Source organism: Perognathus longimembris, chromosome 19, assembly GCF_023159225.1.
Source record: "Perognathus longimembris pacificus isolate PPM17 chromosome 19, ASM2315922v1, whole genome shotgun sequence".
Classification (NCBI taxonomy): domain Eukaryota; kingdom Metazoa; phylum Chordata; class Mammalia; order Rodentia; family Heteromyidae; genus Perognathus; species Perognathus longimembris.
In genome coordinates this window covers 45,885,964-45,907,453 of record NC_063179.1, presented here as the reverse complement: position 1 = coordinate 45,907,453, position 21,490 = coordinate 45,885,964, and the positions used below count along the sequence as shown (strand labels likewise).

The following is a 21,490-nucleotide window of genomic DNA, read 5'->3' as shown; positions in this document are numbered from 1 at the left end:
GTTGAAAATGTTTAAATGATGACTTCAAATAAGCTTACTGATAACTTCTGTGTCCCTAATCACAGAACAGAAGCATATGCTATGTTTTCTTTTTTAAAAAAAAGCTTTCATTGATTTTAAAACAAACGCACAGGAAGCATGCTTTCTGTTATTAATTGGAAGTATGAAAAAGCAGGCTGTGTTTTATTATGTAAGTGTAATAAAATTTGAATTGCCCTAGTTTTCTTTTCTTCTTTTTTTTTTTGGCCAGTCCTGGGCCTTGGACTCAGGGCCTAAGCACTGTCCCTGGCTTCTTCCCGCTCAAGGCTAGCACTCAGCCACTTGAGCCACAGCGCCGCTTCTGGCCGTTTTCTGTATATGTGGTGCTGGGGAATCAAACCTAGGGCCTCGTGTATCCGAGGCAGGCACTCTTGCCACTAGGCTATATCCCCAGCCCATCTTTTCTTCTTCTTCTTTTTTTTTTTTTTTGGCCAGTCCTGGGCCTTGGACTCAGGGCCTGAGCACTGTCCCTGGCTTCTTTTTGCTCAAGGCTAGCACTCTGCCACTTGAGCTACAGCACCACTTCTGGCCGTTTTCTGTATATGTGGTGCTGGGGAATCGAACCCAGAGCCTCATGTATATGAGGCAGGCACTCTTGCCACTAGGCCATATCCCCAGCCCTGCCTTAGTTTTCAATTTGTGATTATCTTGTCAAGAATGGACTTGAATTCCTTTTCTCGTTTGCTCTTTAAAGGGGTGCAGAAAGGCGGTGGTGACCTTTACTCAAAGTACAGAGGGCAGTGGAACAGGGCAGTAAAGGAAGTTGCCTTGCAGGCAAGATGGCCCTAGGTCCACAAGTGACTTCAGGGCTTTCAGGCCCTTTATCTTCTTATTTTTTGCCACTCCTTGGACTAGAACTCAGGGCCTGGCACTGACTCTGAGCTTCTTTTGCCCAAGGCTAGCACTCTATCCCTTGAGTCACAGCACTGTTTCCAGATTTTTCTGTATATGCGGTACTGAGGAATCAAACCTAGGGCTTCGTGCATGGTAGGCAAACACTCTACCACTAAGCCACATTCCCAGCCCCCCTTTATCTTGTTTAAGGCCCCTTATTTTTTTCTCTACTCCAGCTCCCTCTGTATCATACTTAGGCTTCCAGTGTTCCTTCTCCCTGTCAAAATTACAATAGAGCTATATAATGGAATACCATACAGCAGGTAAAGTGATGGAATCACAATGTCCATGCCAATAGAAATATAAACAATTGCTAAAACATAATGGCAATTCAAGAAGCAAGTCAGCGTTTATAGAAAGAACTTGAAAATATGCAAAAGAATATGCTGCATTTACAGAAAAGTACAAAAAAAACATGAATGGGAAACAAGTGTTTGATGAGGATCACTTATGCCAGAAATGACTTCTTCCACCAGAAGTTTCATGCATCGTGTGGTGGTGTATTTTCTGCTACCTGTACCCTCTATACTTTGGTATCTTTGAAACGATTTACTGAAAAAACCAAGTGAATATGTGAAAGCAGAATTCAAACTATTTTGACTAAGCTTTTACATTGGTTTTTAAATAACTTAAAGAAAAATTATGTAGAGATTATTTTGATTATGATATTAAGTCATACTTGTGTTTTTTTCGTGAATGTGTTGGTTTGTTTATTTCATTTGATGATGATTGGCCCAAATGAGTACAATTTTGTAACTGGAAAGCTTATTGATTAATGCCACCGCACCATGGACCAAGTGTGATCATAAATATTGGTATCCTTGAGCTGCCTATTATATACTGCCTTGGGGTATGAGAGAAGGCAATCTTGGTAATTGCATATATAATGAACCACTTGCCTTTAGAAACACAAGATTTGTTGCTTGAGTTTTTAGCCCTATTAAGAGTTATCACTGTGCCTGGCTGTTCTTTGTGGTTGGTCGACACCATGCCCAGCTCAGTGACATGTCCACTTTTGCCAGGAATGTGGAATAGACACCAGGCTGCCTAGGCGAGTGAAGGCCCTCTCTCTGGTCACTTCCCCTGTCAAGGAGCCTGCTCCACGAGTGGCCATGTGGCAGATGCCAGCGACTGGAGGGTCTAAACTCAGTGTGCCATGTCGACACTCTCTTGATGTGACTGACTTGAAGAGTCTGTGTGTGTAAAAAGGGCATTACCACCGTGGGGCTCTTACTGAAGCGTTGCCTGTCTCTACTCAGAACTTAAGATCTGAAATGACATTTCTAAGTCTCTGGGAAGAGTTTGCTTTTAGGCACAGAAAGTTGACAAGTGAAAAGGCCCTGGGTGGGAGCTAATGGATGGCTGGGAACACAACTGAGGCACCCCTGGCAGCTACCACTTAGTTTCAAAGGACCCCTTTGCGTTTTGTTGATTGCCCCAATAAACAGCTCTCTAGGACGGAGCTGTCCTCTCCCTTCAGTTCCCTAGAGTGCCTTGGTAGAGCCTGTGCCCCAGGAGAGGAGCAGGAAATTGGCTGGGACGGCCTCCCGCACATCCTCCCTGCTGCCTTTTAAGGGTCTTTCCGACTTCTCCATGCAGAGAAGGAGGGAATTGTGCTGTCTAGTCTTAGCAGTAGGCTCTCCCTGCTACTCAGAATGGCCTTTCCTCTACCTGTTTAATTATGAGTCCTGACGCATTGCTTTGTGGAGCCCTGTAGGTCTGGGATCTATAAATGATCTGCAATTATCACTTTATCTTGGGGGAAGCAATGACTGGTAGTTGTCTGGTTTCTCGGCTTTGGTGTTCTTTGGCCACAGCGGGTTTTAGGGTGCTCTTCGAGCAGCAGGAACCCAGAGCAGAAGCAGTTTCTCATGTGCTCAGCAGTACGGGAGGAGTCTGCTGAGGAATTGCTGAGAGTATTGAAATTACCCTTACCCATGAAACAATTTAAGGTTCTTGGTCAATTAAAAAAAAATCAGTGGTGTGGGGGGGGGGGGAGATTGAACTAGGGGCCTCACACTTGCTAGGGCAGCACCTGGGCCTCCCTGAGTTCTTTGGGTCTTAGGTTTTGTTTTGGTATTTTTCCAGATAAACTCATTTTTTTTTTTTGCCCTAGCTGATCTCCAACCACAATCTTCCCAAGTAGCTGGGGTTACAGATGTATACCACTATTCCTGGCTTTTTTTCTCTTTCTTTTAATTTTTTGCCAGTCCTGGGCCTTGCACTCAGGGCCTGGGCTCTGTCCCTGGGCCTCTCAGCGCTCAAGGCCAGTGCTCTACCACGTGAGCCACAGCGCCCCTTCCAGCTTTTTCTGAGAACTTTATTGGAGATGAGAACCTCATGAACTTTCGTGCCTGGGCTGGTTTTGAGCCACAATCCTCGGCTCTCAGCTTCCTGAGTAGCTTATATCTGGCTCATCTATGAGTTTGGGCAGGGCTAGCTTTTGGCCAAGGCTGGCCACCAACCATGATCCTCCTAGTCCCATAACCTGTTTTAAGCTCTTGATGTGACAACAGTGCCAGCATCTTGGATAATAGTCTGCTCAGTAGTGTTCTTACGCTCCTTCCCCAACCCTCTTTTCATCCACTGCTCTGGGTCGGAGGGCAGTCGGGTTGGCATGAAATACGTGCAGTAGGTGCCTACTGGTAGTGGTAGGTTTTCTGAGCTCTCCCCATCCATGTTCATCACACCCGCCCTGCCGTCTCCCAGAACACGGGGATCTGGAAGATGTTTGTGCTTTGGCCTTTGAGTGGAATGCATGTACCTTTGGGCACGGCAGAAGGTGGTTCTTCAATGGGATGCTTTGGTATCCTGGCCAGAGAGACAAGGCTGCCAGCTGAGTGTTTCTAAAAGCCATTTTGCTGCGAGAATCAATAGGCGTATAGAGAAGATGATGACTTACTTTACCTCTTTCTGACTCTGAAATTCTTGGGCGTACGGGAGCGTATCCAGGGCTGGGGTGGAAGATGAGAGGGATCTGCAGCGGAGAGCATATTGTCAAAGAGGACCCGAGACCCAGAGGCCGAGGACGCAGCCGCCCCTTGGAGTCGGGTGGGCGTCGCTGAGCCCTGGGCTTAGGGGATGGCGTGCGTCTCACGCCGCCCGCGCCGAGTCCCCGCGCTGGACGGGGGCATGTCTAAATTGGAATTCCTCATTTTGAGACGAGATAAGAAGTGGCCTTCTGTGTAATTGAACAGGCTTGGGTTGATGTAATTGCTGTTTGTGGGTCTAGGTACTTTCTAAAATGAAGACTTAAATTTGGGTCTCATACGTTTCAGAACATAATGCCTTGACTGGCTGTTTAGGAAAGTATTTTGAGTAAAATGAGGTTATTTCCAGAATGCAAGCATAGGGAATCACCTTGGTTTTTACCACTGATTTGAAATAGGTTTATGAGATTTTTCAGCAAGGTGAAGGCAACATTTCCTGGAAGAGGTGAAAAGAGTTTAATTCAAGCAAATATAAAGGACACTAGGCCATATTTGGATATGATTTAAAATAAATTTATTTTCTCCTTAGCACTCTCTCCCCTCCCCAGCTCCCCCACACAAATAATGAAGCAAGAATTCAAAATATCTATTGTCAAAGCCAAATAGAAGCCCAGTGTCATTTTGAATGTTAGAAATCCAAAAACAAAACAAAGAGAAAATTGACTGTTGCATCTGAATTAGCATTTAAAGTGGCATGTTTATATAAAAGGAGAGCGGTGTAATATATCCTGAGTAAGGAGAGGATTCCAGGCGGTGGGAGAATGTCAATCGCATTTATATATTCATCGAGTAGTCGGGGATATTTGGCAGGCGCTCCCAGCACCCCTTCTCCAGCATGCATTTGTCTCGTGAGCCAGCATGTCAGGGGCAGAGACAGGAACAGGGGGGACTGATGAGCTTACCTCTGGAAATTAGAGGAAAAGGGTAGGTTACCTGGGGTGGTTTAGGTCCCTCAAAATATGAATATACTTCCGAATGCCTTCCACCCTATGGATCAGTGTGTGTGTGTGTGTGTGTGTGTGTGTGTGTGTGTGTGTGTGCGCGCGCGCGTGAGAGAGAGAAAAGAGAGGGAGGGATTGTGTACTGTCAACCAGTTCTCAAGGTGAATCTAAAATGTCACTTGGATTTGGGACCTACTGATCTCGGGTGAGCTTGGTGAGGGTATGCAGTCGTGTTTTGGGGTCCCCAAAGGCATCACTTTAGATTTGCTAGAATTTTTTTTCTTTCAGCAAATCTGAGTCCAACAAGATGGTAGGGAGGGTTACATCCAAAGGGAGCGATCTCTCTGAGCCAGGCTGGTTCAGAACGGCCCCGTGAGGCAGACAGGTCCATATGCCTCTCACAATGTGGACTCAGAAGCCGCACTGCCTGGGGATGAATTCTGGCTCTGCCATTTAACCAGCTGTGACTTAACTGTGCCTACTTTCTTTATGTGTAAGTTGGGGACACTGCTACATGTTGGAACTAACTTAGTATTTATAAATGTTTATCATAGTGCCAGGTATATAGTAAGTACTGTCTATTCTGTTAAATAAAATGCACCAGGAAATGTGTATTCCTCTCTCCCCACCCCTAAAGATTTCCCACATTGTTTTCCTCCATTGAATCACAATAATAAAATAAATAAGTAAAAATAAACCAGTAAGCTGAGGATGCTCCCTTCATAGCCACATTATTGAGTTTTTTCCAAGGGGGGGTTTTGTTACAGTGGAGAGGGGAAGAGGAGGTGTTTTGGTAGGTAGGTGGCCAGCTCTGATAATGAGAGGCTTCCAGTGTACAGCAGAGGCACACCCAACACTTACTCTCTGTATCATTAGGACTTGAGAGAACCAACTCTCTGTGCTCAGTGACCCTTCTAGAAGAATTCATCATGCCTCTGCATGGTGAGCAGATCACTTCCTGAAACTGTGTTTTGGGATGGATAAGTGTTGAAGAGAGGGACTAGCACTGCTAAAACTGCCCACGTGGAAAATGTTAATCATAGGGTATCAGAGATGGAAGAAACCTTAGGAGAAATATCATTTAAAATAGCTTTGTTTGATTAATGAGACTCGGGCAGCTCAGAGGGCTTTGGGGACCTGCATAAGTTCAGATAGCACACCCATGTGGGTCGTGAATGGAGCCCAGGATTCTGAACGACCAGGGACCAGTGTCAGAGTGCCCGAGGTGCCGAGTCAGAAGCACAGATGCTGACCGTGGAGTGGGTGTGTTTGGTTCTACAGATGTGCATGCCAGCATGGATATTGACCGCGTGGCACACACCGTGCCTGACTTCCCATGCGTGTTGCAGTTTGCTCTGATGATTTTGAAAACCATGACAGCTTCCACTCCACCACAGCATCTGAGAGGAAACCCTTGACTCTCATCCTTAGCACTGCCAGGAGCAAAGTGTACCTCAGAATCATAAAGGCTCTACTGATGGCTGCTGTGGTGGGGGTGGAGGGTGGGGGGGCGACCATCCCAGCTGCAGTAACTGGCAACCCCCAAATATATCCTTTATCCAATGAGCCATGTGAGCAGGGCGGTGAATCCAGTATTGTTCTCTGTGTACCCACGCTGTGCAGTAGTCAGTTGGGTCCTCTGGGGCCCTGAGATCCAGGGGGAAATGAGATTCTGCTTGTATGGTGGTGCTTCTCCTGTTGAATTCGGCCGGCTCCTCAGCCCAAGCAAGTCCTGAGACTTCAGCTCCCTTCTCTGTCACTCTTGGTGACAACAGCAAGCATGGCTTCAGCCTCTGAGATCCTGGCTGCGTAGTTCTTTCATCTAAGATACATATCCTTTACCGTGTTGTTTTATAGTTATCTCCTCTGGGATAGTTCTGGGAGGTCACTGGCAGGCTTACATGTTGGAACATAAGACATGTCCATGAGCCATGCCAGTATCTCCACACTCGTCCTCCCAGTGGCTGTCTGAACTGGGCCTGACCTCCTGTTAAGAGCCCACACAGTGGTGCAGTCAATACAGTTGCATGAGAAGAAAAGCTGTCTTGATTTGCCTGTGGACATAAGTAGCAGGGATGAATTTGAACCTGGCATGGGTGAATATATTGTAATTGTTCTAGAATGAAAACTCTAATAATGAATTCAAACACATAAATGTCAAGAAACATCACGGTGGGCTGGGAAGATGGCCTAGTGGCAAGGGTGCTTGCCTCATGTACATGAAGGCCTGGGTTCGATTCCTCAGCACCACATATATAGAAAAAGGCCAGAAGTGGCGCTGTGGCTCAAGTGGTAGAGTGCTAGCCTTGAGCAAAATGAAGCCAGGGACAGTGCTCAGGCCCTGAGCCTGAGTTCAAGCCCCAGGTCTGGCACCAAAATAAATAAATAAATAAATAAATAAATAAATAAATAAATAAATAAATAAATAAATAAAATAAAAAGAAACATCACGGTATCTTGTATTCACTTCCATGAAAAATTAAAATGTTCTTTAACAGGATGTACTGATAATAGCATATTCTTTGGGAATATTTTTTTAAAGTCAGAGTAAGGTTTTTTGAATCAAAAAGGAAAGCCATGAAAGAAAGTATTGAAACTATCTGAAGAAGGGTACAAAGAGGAGTCCAATAGAGTTGTGTCAGAGGGTGATTTTTATAGTACTGCCCTCCTCCTTGGGGGCTTTGAGCTAGTTTCTTGATGACTTGTGCATGCATTTCCCTGTCTTCATTGATGGAGTGGGCACCCAGGGCATTGTGGGAAGAAGAAATGCTTGAGTGGGGACTAACAGCCTTGTGGGAAGAAGCATTTGAGCAGGAGTCTGAGACACTATGGGAACAAGAAATGCCATGACAGGATGTGCGGTACCTGTCACATGTTAGGTCTGCCACTTTTCATCTCTGTCTACCTAACAGTTCCCCGTCTCTCTCATTCCTGCCAGTTACTTCTTGCTGTGGAGGGCAGAGCGGGGAAGGTACCCTGGAAGTATGGTTCTTACTGAGCAGGGGAAAATAAACCAAAACCCTGATTTTGAGCTCTGAGATGTCATAGAGGTCCTTGGGGTTAACCTTAGGGAACACTGGTACAGGGTCTGAACGCTTCCTAACCCCAGAATTTCCCTCACAAGTCTTTATTGTTACTGGGTAGTGGAGGGCTGTGTGTGTGCTACTAAGAGAACTGAGTTTTGTGGCAGAGGTTCTCTCTTGGGTTTATTTCCATTTTTAATGATCCAGGAGGGCATTTGCTTTGGGAAGTTGGCACCCTGCGACTTCCACATGGAGCTGGTGTAGAAGAAATGTTCATGTTTACTCCAGAGAGAATGGGGCCCTTCTCCATTCATAGGCAGTAGGACCCATAAATAAGTGTTGGCCATTTCTCCTCTGCCTTCAGCCTCTCGGCTAAGCAGGTAAATATTAGTATTTGTTTTGTGTGGGACACATAAATGCATTTACAAGAGGTTTTGCATTTGAAGGTGTGGAGCACAGTGTTTAGTATCTTAACAAATCAAGAATCAATTATCTGAAAGAATAAGTGGAAGATTTTTTATTGCCTGTGATAAATTAGTTGAAATGATAACAGCAGTGCTTGTGGATTAAAGAAGTACTTGGACGTGATGAAGTGTGTTTTAAAAAATGCACTTGATAGCACATACTATAATGAAATTAATAGATCAGCACACAGGTTTCATGTCTTAGGGGAACAATGATGGCCTTTTTAGGTAGAGTTGTAAGTTATTAATTTGTATGTAAATTCAGTTGGTTCTGATAGAATCACAGGGAAATACTGCCATCAAACATCTGGATAAAAGCATATTACTTAATTACTATAGGTGAGAATTCAAGCCACTTATCTCTGTGTTGTTTTGTTTTTGCTGAAGGCTGTTGTTCATAAATATCTTTAAGATCTTTGTAAAGATAATGATGGTAGTGGTTGCCTTTACAGGTGTTTAAAAGAAGAACTAAAGCAAAGAAAACTTAACTGGCCACAAAATGAGGCTCTCTCTGGTGATTTACCATAGTAGATGCATATTACACCGAGGCTGTATGAATTCTGTCTTACTGTATAGCAAAATTTGTAATGACACGACAAAACAACACCTTTTCACAAATGGCTCCTTTTCACAGCAATTCATGTAGCTACTATATGAACATGTCCCAGCTATTCCAAGAGCCCTTTCATCAAGCCTATTATACCAGTTTACGTTGTGTTTTCCCATTTACAAAATAGTTTTATTGAGTTATCATTAGCATACAAGAACTTGCACATAATTGAGTTTGTAAAACTTAGGGTAGAAGTATAACTCAATGATACAGCACTTGCTAGCAGCATGGGAACATGGCTTCAGCCCCCAGAACCACAAAACCAAACATTTTAAACTGGGGGAGAGGGGGCAGGAGAAGTGCAGATGAATGGAGAGAGGAAGGGCGGGAGAGTCCAGTCAAAAATACTCAGTGTGCACTTGTGAAAATGGACCCAGGTAACTTGGGTGGGGCTGGGAGACACGGAGGGAGAATGATAAAAGGGGTGACATTGATCAAGGGGTATTATACTCATAAACTGACATGTTGAATTGAAACCCCACTGTACAACTACTTAAAGATAATGCAAATATTAAAAAAAATTGGATTACAAAAGTAATATACACAACTTTATAAATTCTATCTCACAGACATACATACAAACAAGACACACAGGGACATCTATACCTGTGCAGGCACTGTCACAAGCAAGATAATGGAATATGTATTTTCCTTCTGCCTCTTTGTAATCGTTCCCTCCACCCATGTACCTCCAAACTAGTCTACTGTCAATGCTTCCCATCAGCAAAGATTAGTTCATACTCAGAAACTTTAATACATGAAATGATAATGTATGGGCTTCTGGGAAAGGACGTCATCTTTCACTTAGCATGATCATTTTGAAATTGATCCATGTTATTGCATAGGTGAATAACAATATTTTTTGTAAAAAATATTCTATTAACTTCCTCTTCCACAGTTTGAATATCTACACACTTGTTGATGGACATTTACATTATTTCAATTTTTTGATCTTTATAAGATCCCTGATTTTGAAATCTTAATGGGGGGGGTTAAGTATCTCCCAATAATTCTATGTGTCTCTGTCAAAATTCAGTTGTTATTATATGGGTGCATCTGTTGACAGGCTTTCTATTCTGTTTGATTTGATTGGTAGGTGTTTGTTTTTATACCAGTACCACAGTGCTTTGATCGGGGTGGCTTGACCGTGAGTCTAGATAGCAATAATGTAGTCTTCCAACTTTACAATACAAAACTGTTTTTAGCAGTTATAGTTTTTTAAGTATAAAAGTTACTTGTTTGTTTCTAAAGAAATTGGAGGCTTTTATTTTATCTTGTAATTGCATTGAGTCTAGAGGTCCACTTGAGGAGCTCTGAAGAGCTGACTAGTAGACAGTGCCACAGTAGTGTTGGAAGTTGAAGGGAATCTTGATGGTGTGATTTGTGGTTGCTACAGTGTGGAGAGGGATGAAGGTGGCATTGCCTTCAAGAGGTGCTCATGGAGGAGAGGAGTGACCCAGGCTAGAGAAACTGGGTTGAGGAATGAATGACCAGAATGAGTGAGCCCATAGTTTGTCTGGAATTCGTCAGGGAAGCTGGAGGGTCCTGGTCAGGCAGATGGTCCCTGGAGCATCTCAGGTAATGATTTCAAGCAGCGCCCAAAGGAAGTAGCCGCATTTCTTCCAGGAAGAAGAATGGCAATGGAGAGCTCAGACAGTGAGAGAGGAAGAGTGCCTAGATGGCGTCCGGTGGTTGAGGAGAGAGCCGCGGGATGGAGGAAGGTCCTGTGAGAGCTCCGTGGTTAGGCTGTTTAGAAGTCTCTGGAGATCGGGTGTGGTCAGCCCTACCCCATGTCGGGGAAACACGTGAAGCTGATTTTGGCAAACCACCAACAGAACACTGGGGAGTCTGGTGTAAGCAAAGAAGGAATGTTTGTCCACTCACTGTTACTTTACTAAAAATTCATGCCTAGAAGAAGTAAGTAGTACCACTGATTAAAAACGAATAATGTTTTCTTAACCGGAGCCATTGTGCTCACTGTAGCTCGTGAAGCAGTGCAAAGGTACGCCACGAGAAAGTAGGTGACCCCCACTCCCCCCAGCCATGTCCACCCATCACCGCAGGTCATCATTGTTACGTTGGTGTGCATCCTTCTGGTCCTCGCTTCATACCCTTACGCGTACATACACATATATTAATTTTCTGTCATTGTTGCTGCTGTCTTCACAAGACACACTTAACTCACTTTTCAACTCATTTCTCACCTTATCTGTCTTCCAAGTCAGCAGAGAGGGATTTATCCATTCATTAAAGAATTATATAGTAACTGACATGATTGATAGACTGCATTTCATTTTACAGCTTCTCCATCCATTGGCACTCATGCTGTTCTCAGTACCCTTCGTCCCCACCCTTCAACAAACAGTGCTGCAATGAACATCTTTGTACTTCCTTATGAACTGGTCCTTTTTTTTCCTATAGGATAGATTCCCAGAAGTGGAATTGCTTGGTCAAACGGTATGTGTACTTTTAATTTTAATAGATATTACTAGCTTACCTGAAGTAAAATAGCAAGTCACCTCTGCACATGACACTACCCATTTCCTACATTCTTACCACCACTGGATACCACGATTCTTTTTAATTCTTGACAGTCTCACTCTCTGTGACAATCAACCTACCTTTCCTGTACTCCACCGATGTTGAATATATGGCTGTTCTCCATTTCCTGCTCATTTCCACAGCTCATTTTTCCATTTTCAATTTCTAGGAGAGCTTGTATTTTACATATTTGCTCTTTTGTTATATGTATAAAATATATTGCTCAATTTTATCTGTATTTATGGTATCTCTTGCCAAATGAAAATTGTTAATTATTGTTTAATCACATGTATTCTTTTATTATGTATTGTTCATGAATATTGTATTATTCTGAATGCAGAATTGTCTACCCCAGGGTGACTCAAAATCACCCCAGGGTCATTCAAACATTCTCTTAATTTTTTTGCCCAAATTTTTAAAGACAATCTATTTATTAAAGTCCTACTTACTTAAACTTTTTCATGGAAATGACCCTTGTCATATATAAAGATGACATATATATGACATATATATGTATATTTTAAGGTGTGTTTGGACTATATTCTGATCTGACCTTTGTATTTCTGTAACAACACTATTCTGTTTTGAATGCAATGGCTCTCTGGTGATTATCCTGTTTGGTAAGCTCTCCTTTATTAGTCTTCACTTTATATCACTATTTTAACTTTCTTTTTCATATCCTTAATTATTAGATCTAAAGATTTAAATTGGATAATTTCTTTCTTAAGTGTTTTAATATAAAAATATAACCAGACAATGGATAGTTTTCAGTATAGGATCTCTACTTGGTGCTGCTAACTAAGAAGTTATTGATAACAAAGGAATATTTCTTTCTATTTTAATTCTTTGAGTGCAGTTTTACTTTATCTTGGTAATATTTGTACAGTTATCCTAAGATGCAGAAATTGTGTAGACACAATCTGTTTTTCTTTCTAAGAAAGAGATCACAGTAGTAAGGCTTAAATGGTAAAGCTTTCATTGACTGCAACTTTCAGAGTTATTTATAATTCTAATCCATGAAGGATACTTCTATCTACATTGGTGAAGGGGGTGCATCAGTATAACAAGATGAACAAGGAAGCATGACTAAAGCACATAATGAACCTTACATTTTGGTATCACTTATGATTTGATTCTCTTGTGTTTCATGGTGAATATTATACAGACTTTGAAAATTGTCATGTCTGAAATTTTAGGGAAACTTGTGTAATATTTGAGGTGCTTTTGGCAATTCTTACCCTGTATATTAATGTGATTGCAGCTTGATTATATTCACATTCTTGAATTGCTTTAGGAGACTTTGGTTGGTATAATATAAAAGTAATACACACTTTTGTGTTTTTCTCATAAACGTTAGGACCCCTTGTATTCAAAGTACTGCTTAAAATTGAGCATTGAGATGAGGGCTGTGCTTTGTTTATGAAGCAGAGGGACTTCTTCATGGAGGGTCAGCCTATGCTTACTTGATATGGGAAATAGCACATTTTCCATAGACAAAAATGAAATGGTGAAGTAATTAGTATGTTCCAATTTGCATTGGCTGATAGATAGTGAAAACAGAGAATTTTGTCTTCAAAATTAATGCTTCTATTAGTTTTTGTTTTTGGTTAGCCTTGGGCCTTGAACTCAGGGCCTTGATGCTGTCCCTGTACTTTTTCACTCTGCAACTTGGAGATCTACCAAAACTCCACTTCTGGTTTTCTGGTGGTTAACTGAAGATAAGAGTCTCATGGACTTTCCTACCCAGGCTGGCTTCAAACCATGATCATAAATCAAAGCCTCCTGAGTAGCTAGGATTAAAGGTGTGAGCCACCAGCTCCTGGCTAGTTTTAGAGGTAGTACATAATTCAGACAAATGGATTGGTCTGATACTTTTTTGCATATATATGTCTCTGCTTATATCCATCTATCTGTCTACCATCTATCTATCTATCTATCTATCTATCTATCTATCTATCTATCTATCTATCTGAATTAATTATCTTCACTGAATTAAAACAATAAGTTTATTTAGAAGATAACAATTATCTCTTCTCTCCTACCTAGTATTCATGGAAACTTCTAGATGGTATTTCATGTCCACAAATTTTGGTTTCTACTACCAATCTTTTCTAAAGGACATCTGGAGTTGTTTGGAGTAGAGGCCGTGGTGGAATATAACTGCATGTCATGGTTGAAGGAGACAGAATTTTGATGGTTGGAATGATACTGTGCTTAGAGTGAGGATGTTTTCAACAATATGTTGTGATTGGCTTTTCAAGGACAGATGAACCAATTGAAGGACTTTCTGCTGGCCAATAGTGATCAGCAAAGAGGAACTGTTATTTATAAGCTGTTAAAACAAGTTGTGCCTATGCAAAGCCAAGAGTCCGTCATGAAATATGTGAAGATGACAAATGATACAAACTGTGCTAAGTAAAAGGCTTATCATATTTCCAAGGCTTCCACATACACTGTATTTTCATCAACTCCAAAGTGTGTTTCCTGCACCCAAGTTTGAATCATCATCAAAACTGACAAGAATTGATAAACATAAATATGACACAATATAATTAGAGTACATCTCAAATATAATTATATGTATCTGTGGAAATGCTGAATTGTTCATCTTAAAGCAAAATTGTTTGAAAATATAGGTAGAATCCCGGGAATTCAAAACCATTAGAAAAACCAAAAACTAACATGTGCTAAGATTAATAAAACATGTTTCTTTCATAGTCAAATATTTAAGCCTTTAATTTGTTCCTGGGCTGTCTAATCCCTAAAGACCTTGAAGGTTAGAACAGTTTAAATAAGAATAGAGAATCTCTCTGGCTTTTGTTAAATGAACATAAAGATCTACCTGTGACCAGGGTTTGAAATGACTAACAAAGTCCATGGTCAGTGCTGTGGCTATGGGCTTTGTTATTCCTGAAGCTAGTCAAACCGTATTTATGTAAATGGAGCAAAGTGTAAAAAAGCCTATGTAGGACATAGAACATGAACTGGTAAACAAGATATAAGTCTAGAACAACAAAAATAAATATTGTTCATAGAACTTAAGAAATGAAGGGGAACCTTAAAACTGTAACATTGACTATAAATAAATGGTTTATTGATTTACCATCTCATGTTGTAGTATAGCCCTTAAGTCTACTTGTAAAGATACGCAGAAAATAAGGATGACGTTATGCTGGCCAGAAAATGACAATGTACCTCAAAAAGACTTTCTGGTCCTTTAATCAAAGAAGTACCTTTAAAGCCAAAGATCTCCCTCTGAGACCAAATAGCAATTGGAGTATACTTTAGTTCCTAAGTGTTCTTTTTTCTTTTCGATGCTGTTCCTGGGGCTTAAACTCAGAGCCTGGGCACTGTCCCTGAGCTCAAACCCAGTGTTCTACCACTAGCCACAGCTCCATTTCCAGCTTCTTTGATGGTCAATTGGAGAGAAGAGTCCTCAGATCTCAGCTACCTGAGTAGTTAGGATTACAGACATGAGCCACAAACTCCTTGCTCATAGGCACTTAAAATCTAGGTCCTACTGAAGGAAAACAACCTTGCATTATATTGTAATTTTTAATAAAAAAAAATACTAGAGCTAAAAATTAAACCCGTCAAGCAAATGTGCATGAATTATTGCTTTCAGACTTGGAAAGGTTGACTACTTGTGGCCAAGTGTAACTTACCATGATTCCAACAAATCCTATTATCTTGCTGTTGTTGAAATGTCATCCTGATTAAAATATTACATTCCTTTGTTTGATACCATCTTAAATTGTTTCAAAATGAAACGGTACGAGCCTACCATCGATGTTTTGGTTTAATATGCTACTAGAATGTATTAAACCTCCTGCACGTCGTAGGTACCAAAATAGTGATGCAACAGATCCATTGATGGTATTGACTTCCATATTGCTTTAATTTTAAATAGCTCTGTCAGGGCTATTTCAAATGAGGTATCACCCAAAGAAAATGTGTTCCTTGAGGTAAGGAACTACCCTGTCCCTGGGCTCACGATACAAATGGTAACCCACTATAATTGTGACAAAGTGCTTGCTTTTCCTGCTGGAGAGTCTTCTAGCCACTAAGAAATGCATTGAGAATGCTCCGTTTATTTGGATGAGGCCATTGGGTCAGTAGTCAGCGACCCGTGTCCTGTGAGTCTTGAAGCAGAATAGCTGCTTGCATCTTTAGGGAACCTTATTGTGAGCTGCCAGCTGCATTTAACTTCCCAGGCTAAGCCAAGTCAAAGGATTGCCTTTTAAAATGGCACACTCAATTTGATCTCTTACTATTAATTCCCACAGTATCTTTATCCATGTGAGTGTTTAAATGTCAGTCTCTTCTGCTTTCTACTGTCATTTCTGCTAGCATTCAAATTCTAATGACTGAAAAAAAAACTACTTGGGGCGGGGGGACAACATAGCCTCCATCTCTTAGTATTGCATTTGTTAAAGGCCAGTGTACTATCTCTTAGGAAGAGATAGGACTATTGAAATGTGGTGAATGGAAACTTCAAAAGTGAATCTCCCAAAGCGATAAAAAGTAAAGATGTTTTAAATATAATTGCAGTTTTATTTAGTTGAGGGGAAAGGAAGTCAAAGCATTTCTATGTAATGCCATCCTAAAGTGTGGAAAATGTAAGAATGAGCAGAGTTTTCGCAGGAAGGAGTGCACCTTCTCATTCTTCAGTTTACGGAGGTACACGTCTTCTGACCTCCCATTTATCTCATCAGGCCCCCACCAGATCTGTGAAGGCCCCTGCGTTTTTATCTTCTCAGACTTCCAGCTGTGGAGCATAGGGTCACATCTGTGGGGGCCACTGTGACTGACATATACTTCCTTTCAGTGAGCCATTCGGAAGAACCTTTTTTTTAAAAAATCTTCTCTATGCCTGAGCTCCTCAGAGACCTGAACAAGGAAGAGCCTGAGTGAGCCATCCCAGCACCAGAACCCCAAGAGCTGAGCCTACTTCGAATTGGATTGTTCTCCATCGTAGGGCCACAATAAAAAGTGGGGGGTCTTCACAGCTTTGCATTGGTGTCTGCAAAGCCAAATGGCTTTATGAAATGAGTCCCAAGCAGTATCGCTGATTAAAAGAAACTCTGGGTAGGTGAAGGGTCCCATATCCAAGGTGAGTCTGGTGGAAAGAATTGTTCTCCTGGGGTACAGTAATGTTAGGGAATTTCACTGTCCCATCTTCAGAGCTCAGCCAGGGACAGTGAGAACAGGTTTTGGCAGCAAGGCTCTTTGTCTGAAGGCTCACATACCATCTCTACCAGTGGTTGGGAGAACTGCTTGGAGAAGGAAGGAAATTGACCAATGAGGGATGTACTGTGAAGGTTATATGTACACCAAGTTGTCTGCTCTTCCTTGTGATCCTTGATCTTCATTGTCCTAAAACCCCGTTGCCTTATACCTAAGAGTGACTGTGTAAATGATTGCTGAGCAGATGACACAGCTCTTGATTCTGCATTGCTACTGTAGAAATCACTCTGCTGGACACTGGTGGCTCACGCCTGTCATCCGAGCTACTCAGGAGGCTGAGATTCGAGGACTGCAGTTCAGAGCCAGCGCAGGACAGGAAAGTCTGTGAGACTTTCGTCTCTAATTAACTACCAGAAACCTGGAAGTGGCGCTGTGGCTCAAGTGATAAGAGTGCTAGCCTTGAGCTGAAGAGCTCCGAGACAGTGCCCGGGCCCTCAGTTCAAGCCCTATGACCAACAAAAAAAAGAAGAAGAAAAGAAATCTGTGTGTGTGTGTGTGTGTGTGTGTGTGTGCATGTCCCTATACACTGCCCTGGACTTAAGATCATATTTATATATTTCAAGTTGTTTAGTTGGGAAGCTGATGAAATTTGTCTTGATAGGAAGAAGAATTTGTAGATGTGACAAATCGTTCTCTGACTACCATAACCTATGATCAGATCATTGAGAAATGAGGTTCAAAGCTGAGGAAAGAAAAAAGTTCATCATAAGTGAGTTAAATGGTCCTGTGTCTAGTTGTTTTTCCACCTTCAAAAAAACCCTTTAACTCGGTGCTACAAAGGTGTGTGGTGTGTGGTAGATGTTTTGAAGCCAGACCCCTCTGGCTGATCCAGTTTTAACCTGTCACCGCCTCTTCCTGGTCTCATCAGATGTGGCACAGAGAAGACCCAGCGAAGGTGCTGAAGACCCAACACTTGGCTATTGCATAGAAATAACCAATGTCAGAACAGCTTGAACATCTGTACCTTTCTGTACCTTTATAGATCCTTGCAGAGAGGGAAGTCATTTCAACCTGGACCAATTTCTAAGAATTGTTTTGGAGAATAACTGTCATGCATATGTTGTGGTCTGTCTTTAGAGTGGTAATGAAGAATATACAATATTTTATAATATTTTAATGACGATAATTGGTCATCATAGAAGATTGTAATTAAATAATGTTTCTCCCAATCTTTTTTTTTTTTTTTTTTTTGGCCAGTCCTGGACCTTGGACTCAGGGCCTGAGCACTGTCCCTGGCTTCTTCCCGCTCAAGGCTAGCACTCCGCCACTTGAGCCACAGCGCCGCTTCTGGCCTTTTTCTGTATATGTGGTGCTGGGGAATCGAACCTAGGGCCTCGTGTATCCGAGGCAGGCACTCTTGCCACTAGGCTATATCCCCAGCCTCTCCCAATCTTATTTGTGATAATTGTAGGGAAACTAGAAAACAAACACAAGTAGGAAGAAATGAAATTCTTGTAGATCTTACCACTGCAGGAAGAAGAGTTGTTAAAGTGGAGAATTTAGTTTTCAATACTGTCTTTTGATGCATGAAATAAATTTTTCTTTATGGAAATTCAGTGCTAGAGTCTCATATTTAAGAAAGGAGGTGGCATTTTATTTTACTGTTAAAAAATCCTTAGATGGGAAAGCATTAATAATTTCTGTTGCAGAAAAACATAGTAATATAAGGAGTGAAATAGTTTTTAATGTGTAATCTAACCACATAGAGCTAGTTCCCCAAATATTTTATTACAGTTCTTGGGATCTCCCACCCCACTCCAAACCCTAATTGTTAATTCTTAGTGTACATTTCCTTTTCAGCTGGGAAACATTTTCTGGAGTTGACCAGTTGGTGAATGAAATACACGGCTGGCACACAAATTTTCTGTGATGGAACAGAAAAAGGCAAGAGAGCACACTGTTGGCTGCTTCTTAGTGGTCAAGGACAATCCCCAAGGGCACAGAGGCAGGTCCTCACTTGGAGTGTTGCATTGTATGAAGGACTTTTTCCCCCCTTCATTTTATTCATGGTACTTGTTTAGGCTCAGGAAAGCTTTCTTCTTATGTGCAGGAAATCACTCTGAACAACACATTTTAATCAGTTCTACAGAGATGTTCTATTCATCCAGAGAATAAAACAGCTTGGCTTTGTTTTGCCTTAACACTTGGGGCTTTGGAAGATTTTGGCAGAAACCAGCACCGTAGCCATTCTTAGCCAAGTTGTGATTTGTAGAGACACTTCTTGATTCATGGAGGGCTTCCCAGAGTTCTTCATGTCATTCATGCGGCGCTGTACTTACTGCCCTGCTAAAGTGAAGGCCTCTTAAGAGCTTTGCTACTGTGGCCATGCTTGGAACAGTGCCTGGCAAATAAAAAAGGTGTGCTGTGCATATTGTTTTGTATGACTTGAAATCATGCATCTCTTTCACCATTTAGCAGTCTCATATTCCATTTAATAGTTGATTGAACAATTCATTATTGAACTCCAACATTACATTTTTCCAATGTTTGATGAGAGTATGCTATTCTCCAGAAAAAGGATAAGTATTGGATCCTTTACTTAATGCACTTTTAGCCTGGTAAAATTTAATCTTTTGCCCTTAAGTCTTTTATTAAAACAGATAAGAATGGTAGAGCCATTTCTGATTGTTCTTCAAGTCTTCCATGTGAAAAGTGTGCAACTTAATTTTGCTAATACATTGAATTCTAATTAATCTATTTTGGGATTTGGGTCAAGGTGAGTTTTTGTCATAGGTGGTAGGCTGGAAGCAGATGTCAATGCAAAGTATACTTCCCACTGTCTAACTTGATTTCCCTGTATCACACCTTTATTTGTGAAGGTTGGGTGATACAAATTAAAAATAGATTCTAGTTAATAAGAATAAAGCTAAGCTATTTCAGTTATTGCTCTTAGGGCTTGGAGACAGGGACCTGACATTGATTTTTTTTAAGATGAAGGAATAAAGAAAGGAGATAGAAAAAAGAACAAATAGAAAGAAGAACAAATGTAGTTATTATATTCAATGTACATTATATAAAATATGAACTATAAAGTTATTGATGGAGAGGATGCAACAATTGTTTAAAAAATGAGAGAGAAGAGACAACTGATTGGCCAAGACCACCATCATTTTGGGTGGATTATCTTTCTGGTAGAAGAATAAAAACATTGTTATAATAATAAACTCCAAGTTGACATCAGCACTTACTTTTAAAGTTGAGAGAGGGAAACTGAGGTCAAGAAGGGATACTGGGGGCCTTCAGCTGTGTGTATGTTTAACTTTTATGGTGAATAACTCATATATAGGAAGGTGTTCATCATGGTATTCCCTTCCTAGGTATTTTCTTTTATTTATAACTTTTTAATAATTTTAAGTAGTTGTACAAAGGGATTTCAATTGAACATGCCAATTTATGAGTACAGTGCATCTTAACCAATGTCACATCATCCATGGTTCTCCCCATCCTAGATTATTTGTGCGTGTGTGTGTGTGTGTGTGTGAGAGAGAGAGAGAGAGAGAGAGAGAGAGAGAGAGAGAGAGAACTCCCTAGGGCTTGAACTCAAGGTCTGGGCACTGTCCCTGAGCTTCTTTTGCTCAAAGCTACCACTCTACCATTTGAACCACAGCTTCCACTGTGAGCTTTTTAGTAATTAATTGGAGGTAAGAGTCTTTCTCCCATGCTTTCATGACCGGGCTGACTTCAAGCTGTGATTCTCCTATATTTCAGCTGTCTGAGTAACTGGGATTATAGGCAGGAGCCACCGGTACCCAGCTCCTTCAGGGTATTTTTAAGAACACAATAAAGGAGAGTAGTTATGCATGGAAGTGATATTTCTTCACTCCACTGATAGAAATCATGAAAAGATTTTGCTTTTTTCTCTCCAACTTTCTTACAAAGCCTTCACTATGTAGATTCTGCTGGCAGAATGAGCAACAGAAGGAATGAAAGGTGTTATGGAAGCAGAGAATTATATTCAAGAGACATTGATGCACAAAATTCACTTACATATTTGAACTTGATGAATCACCGGAAGTGAGCAATTAGAATGACAGCAGATGCGTTATCATTTGCTCTCAGCTCTTCTTCACTCACTTGCTTCTATGTGTCATTATCTGCTGTGACTATCACATCTTGTCTAGAGACGTTGAAAGGTAGCCACCTAAATTGTCAGGGTCTGGGTCTTGGTCACAGTAGTGGAGGAACCTCGTCATAGTCCCGTGGCTGTCCTTTTTGGCTGACCCTATCATTGGTGAACTTCCCTAGCGCTGCTTGTAGAACCCAAAGTGTCTAAGTGTCATTGGCTAAAACTTCTGGGACAGCGGCAGAGCAGGGCAGAGACACACCTAAGGATGTGGTTCTTGTGAGGAAAGAAAGCATGCAGAAGCAAGTTTGCTCTCTTTGCACCCTTCTCTTGGTTACATCTCCTCTCACTTTATAAAAGGAGTCATATTGATTTAGGACCCCCTCCTAGTTCATCACCTTACTTTCATCTGCGTAGGTCATAGTCAAAGGTCATGGCAATTAGAATTTTTGAGCATTTGGGGAACGTAATCCAACCCCCAAACCATTCTCCTCTCTTGCCCAGTGTTCAAGTCTGGATGCTATCTCCCAGTGGCTCTTGCTCTTCTTTTTATTCATTTGTGTGATTTCTTGCCTCTTCTGACTAAATGCTTTAGGATGGGCTCATCACCCCCACCGACAGAGAGCAAGTGAAAGCATTTGGAAGCAAACAGGGGCTAAGCCATGTTTCTTGTTTGGG

The 21,490-nt window shown here is 41.5% G+C and overlaps 1 protein-coding gene across 1 annotated transcript in view; it reads left to right on the top strand.

Moving 5' to 3' along the window:
• Positions 1 to 21,490, top strand: part of LOC125367601 (microtubule-associated serine/threonine-protein kinase 4-like) — a 258,812-nt gene that overhangs the window by 2,819 nt on the left and 234,503 nt on the right. The window contains exon 3 of the mRNA XM_048368270.1: positions 11,383 to 11,418. Coding sequence (XP_048224227.1) covers positions 11,383 to 11,418 — 36 coding nt within the window. The remainder of the gene's footprint in view (positions 1 to 11,382; positions 11,419 to 21,490) is intronic.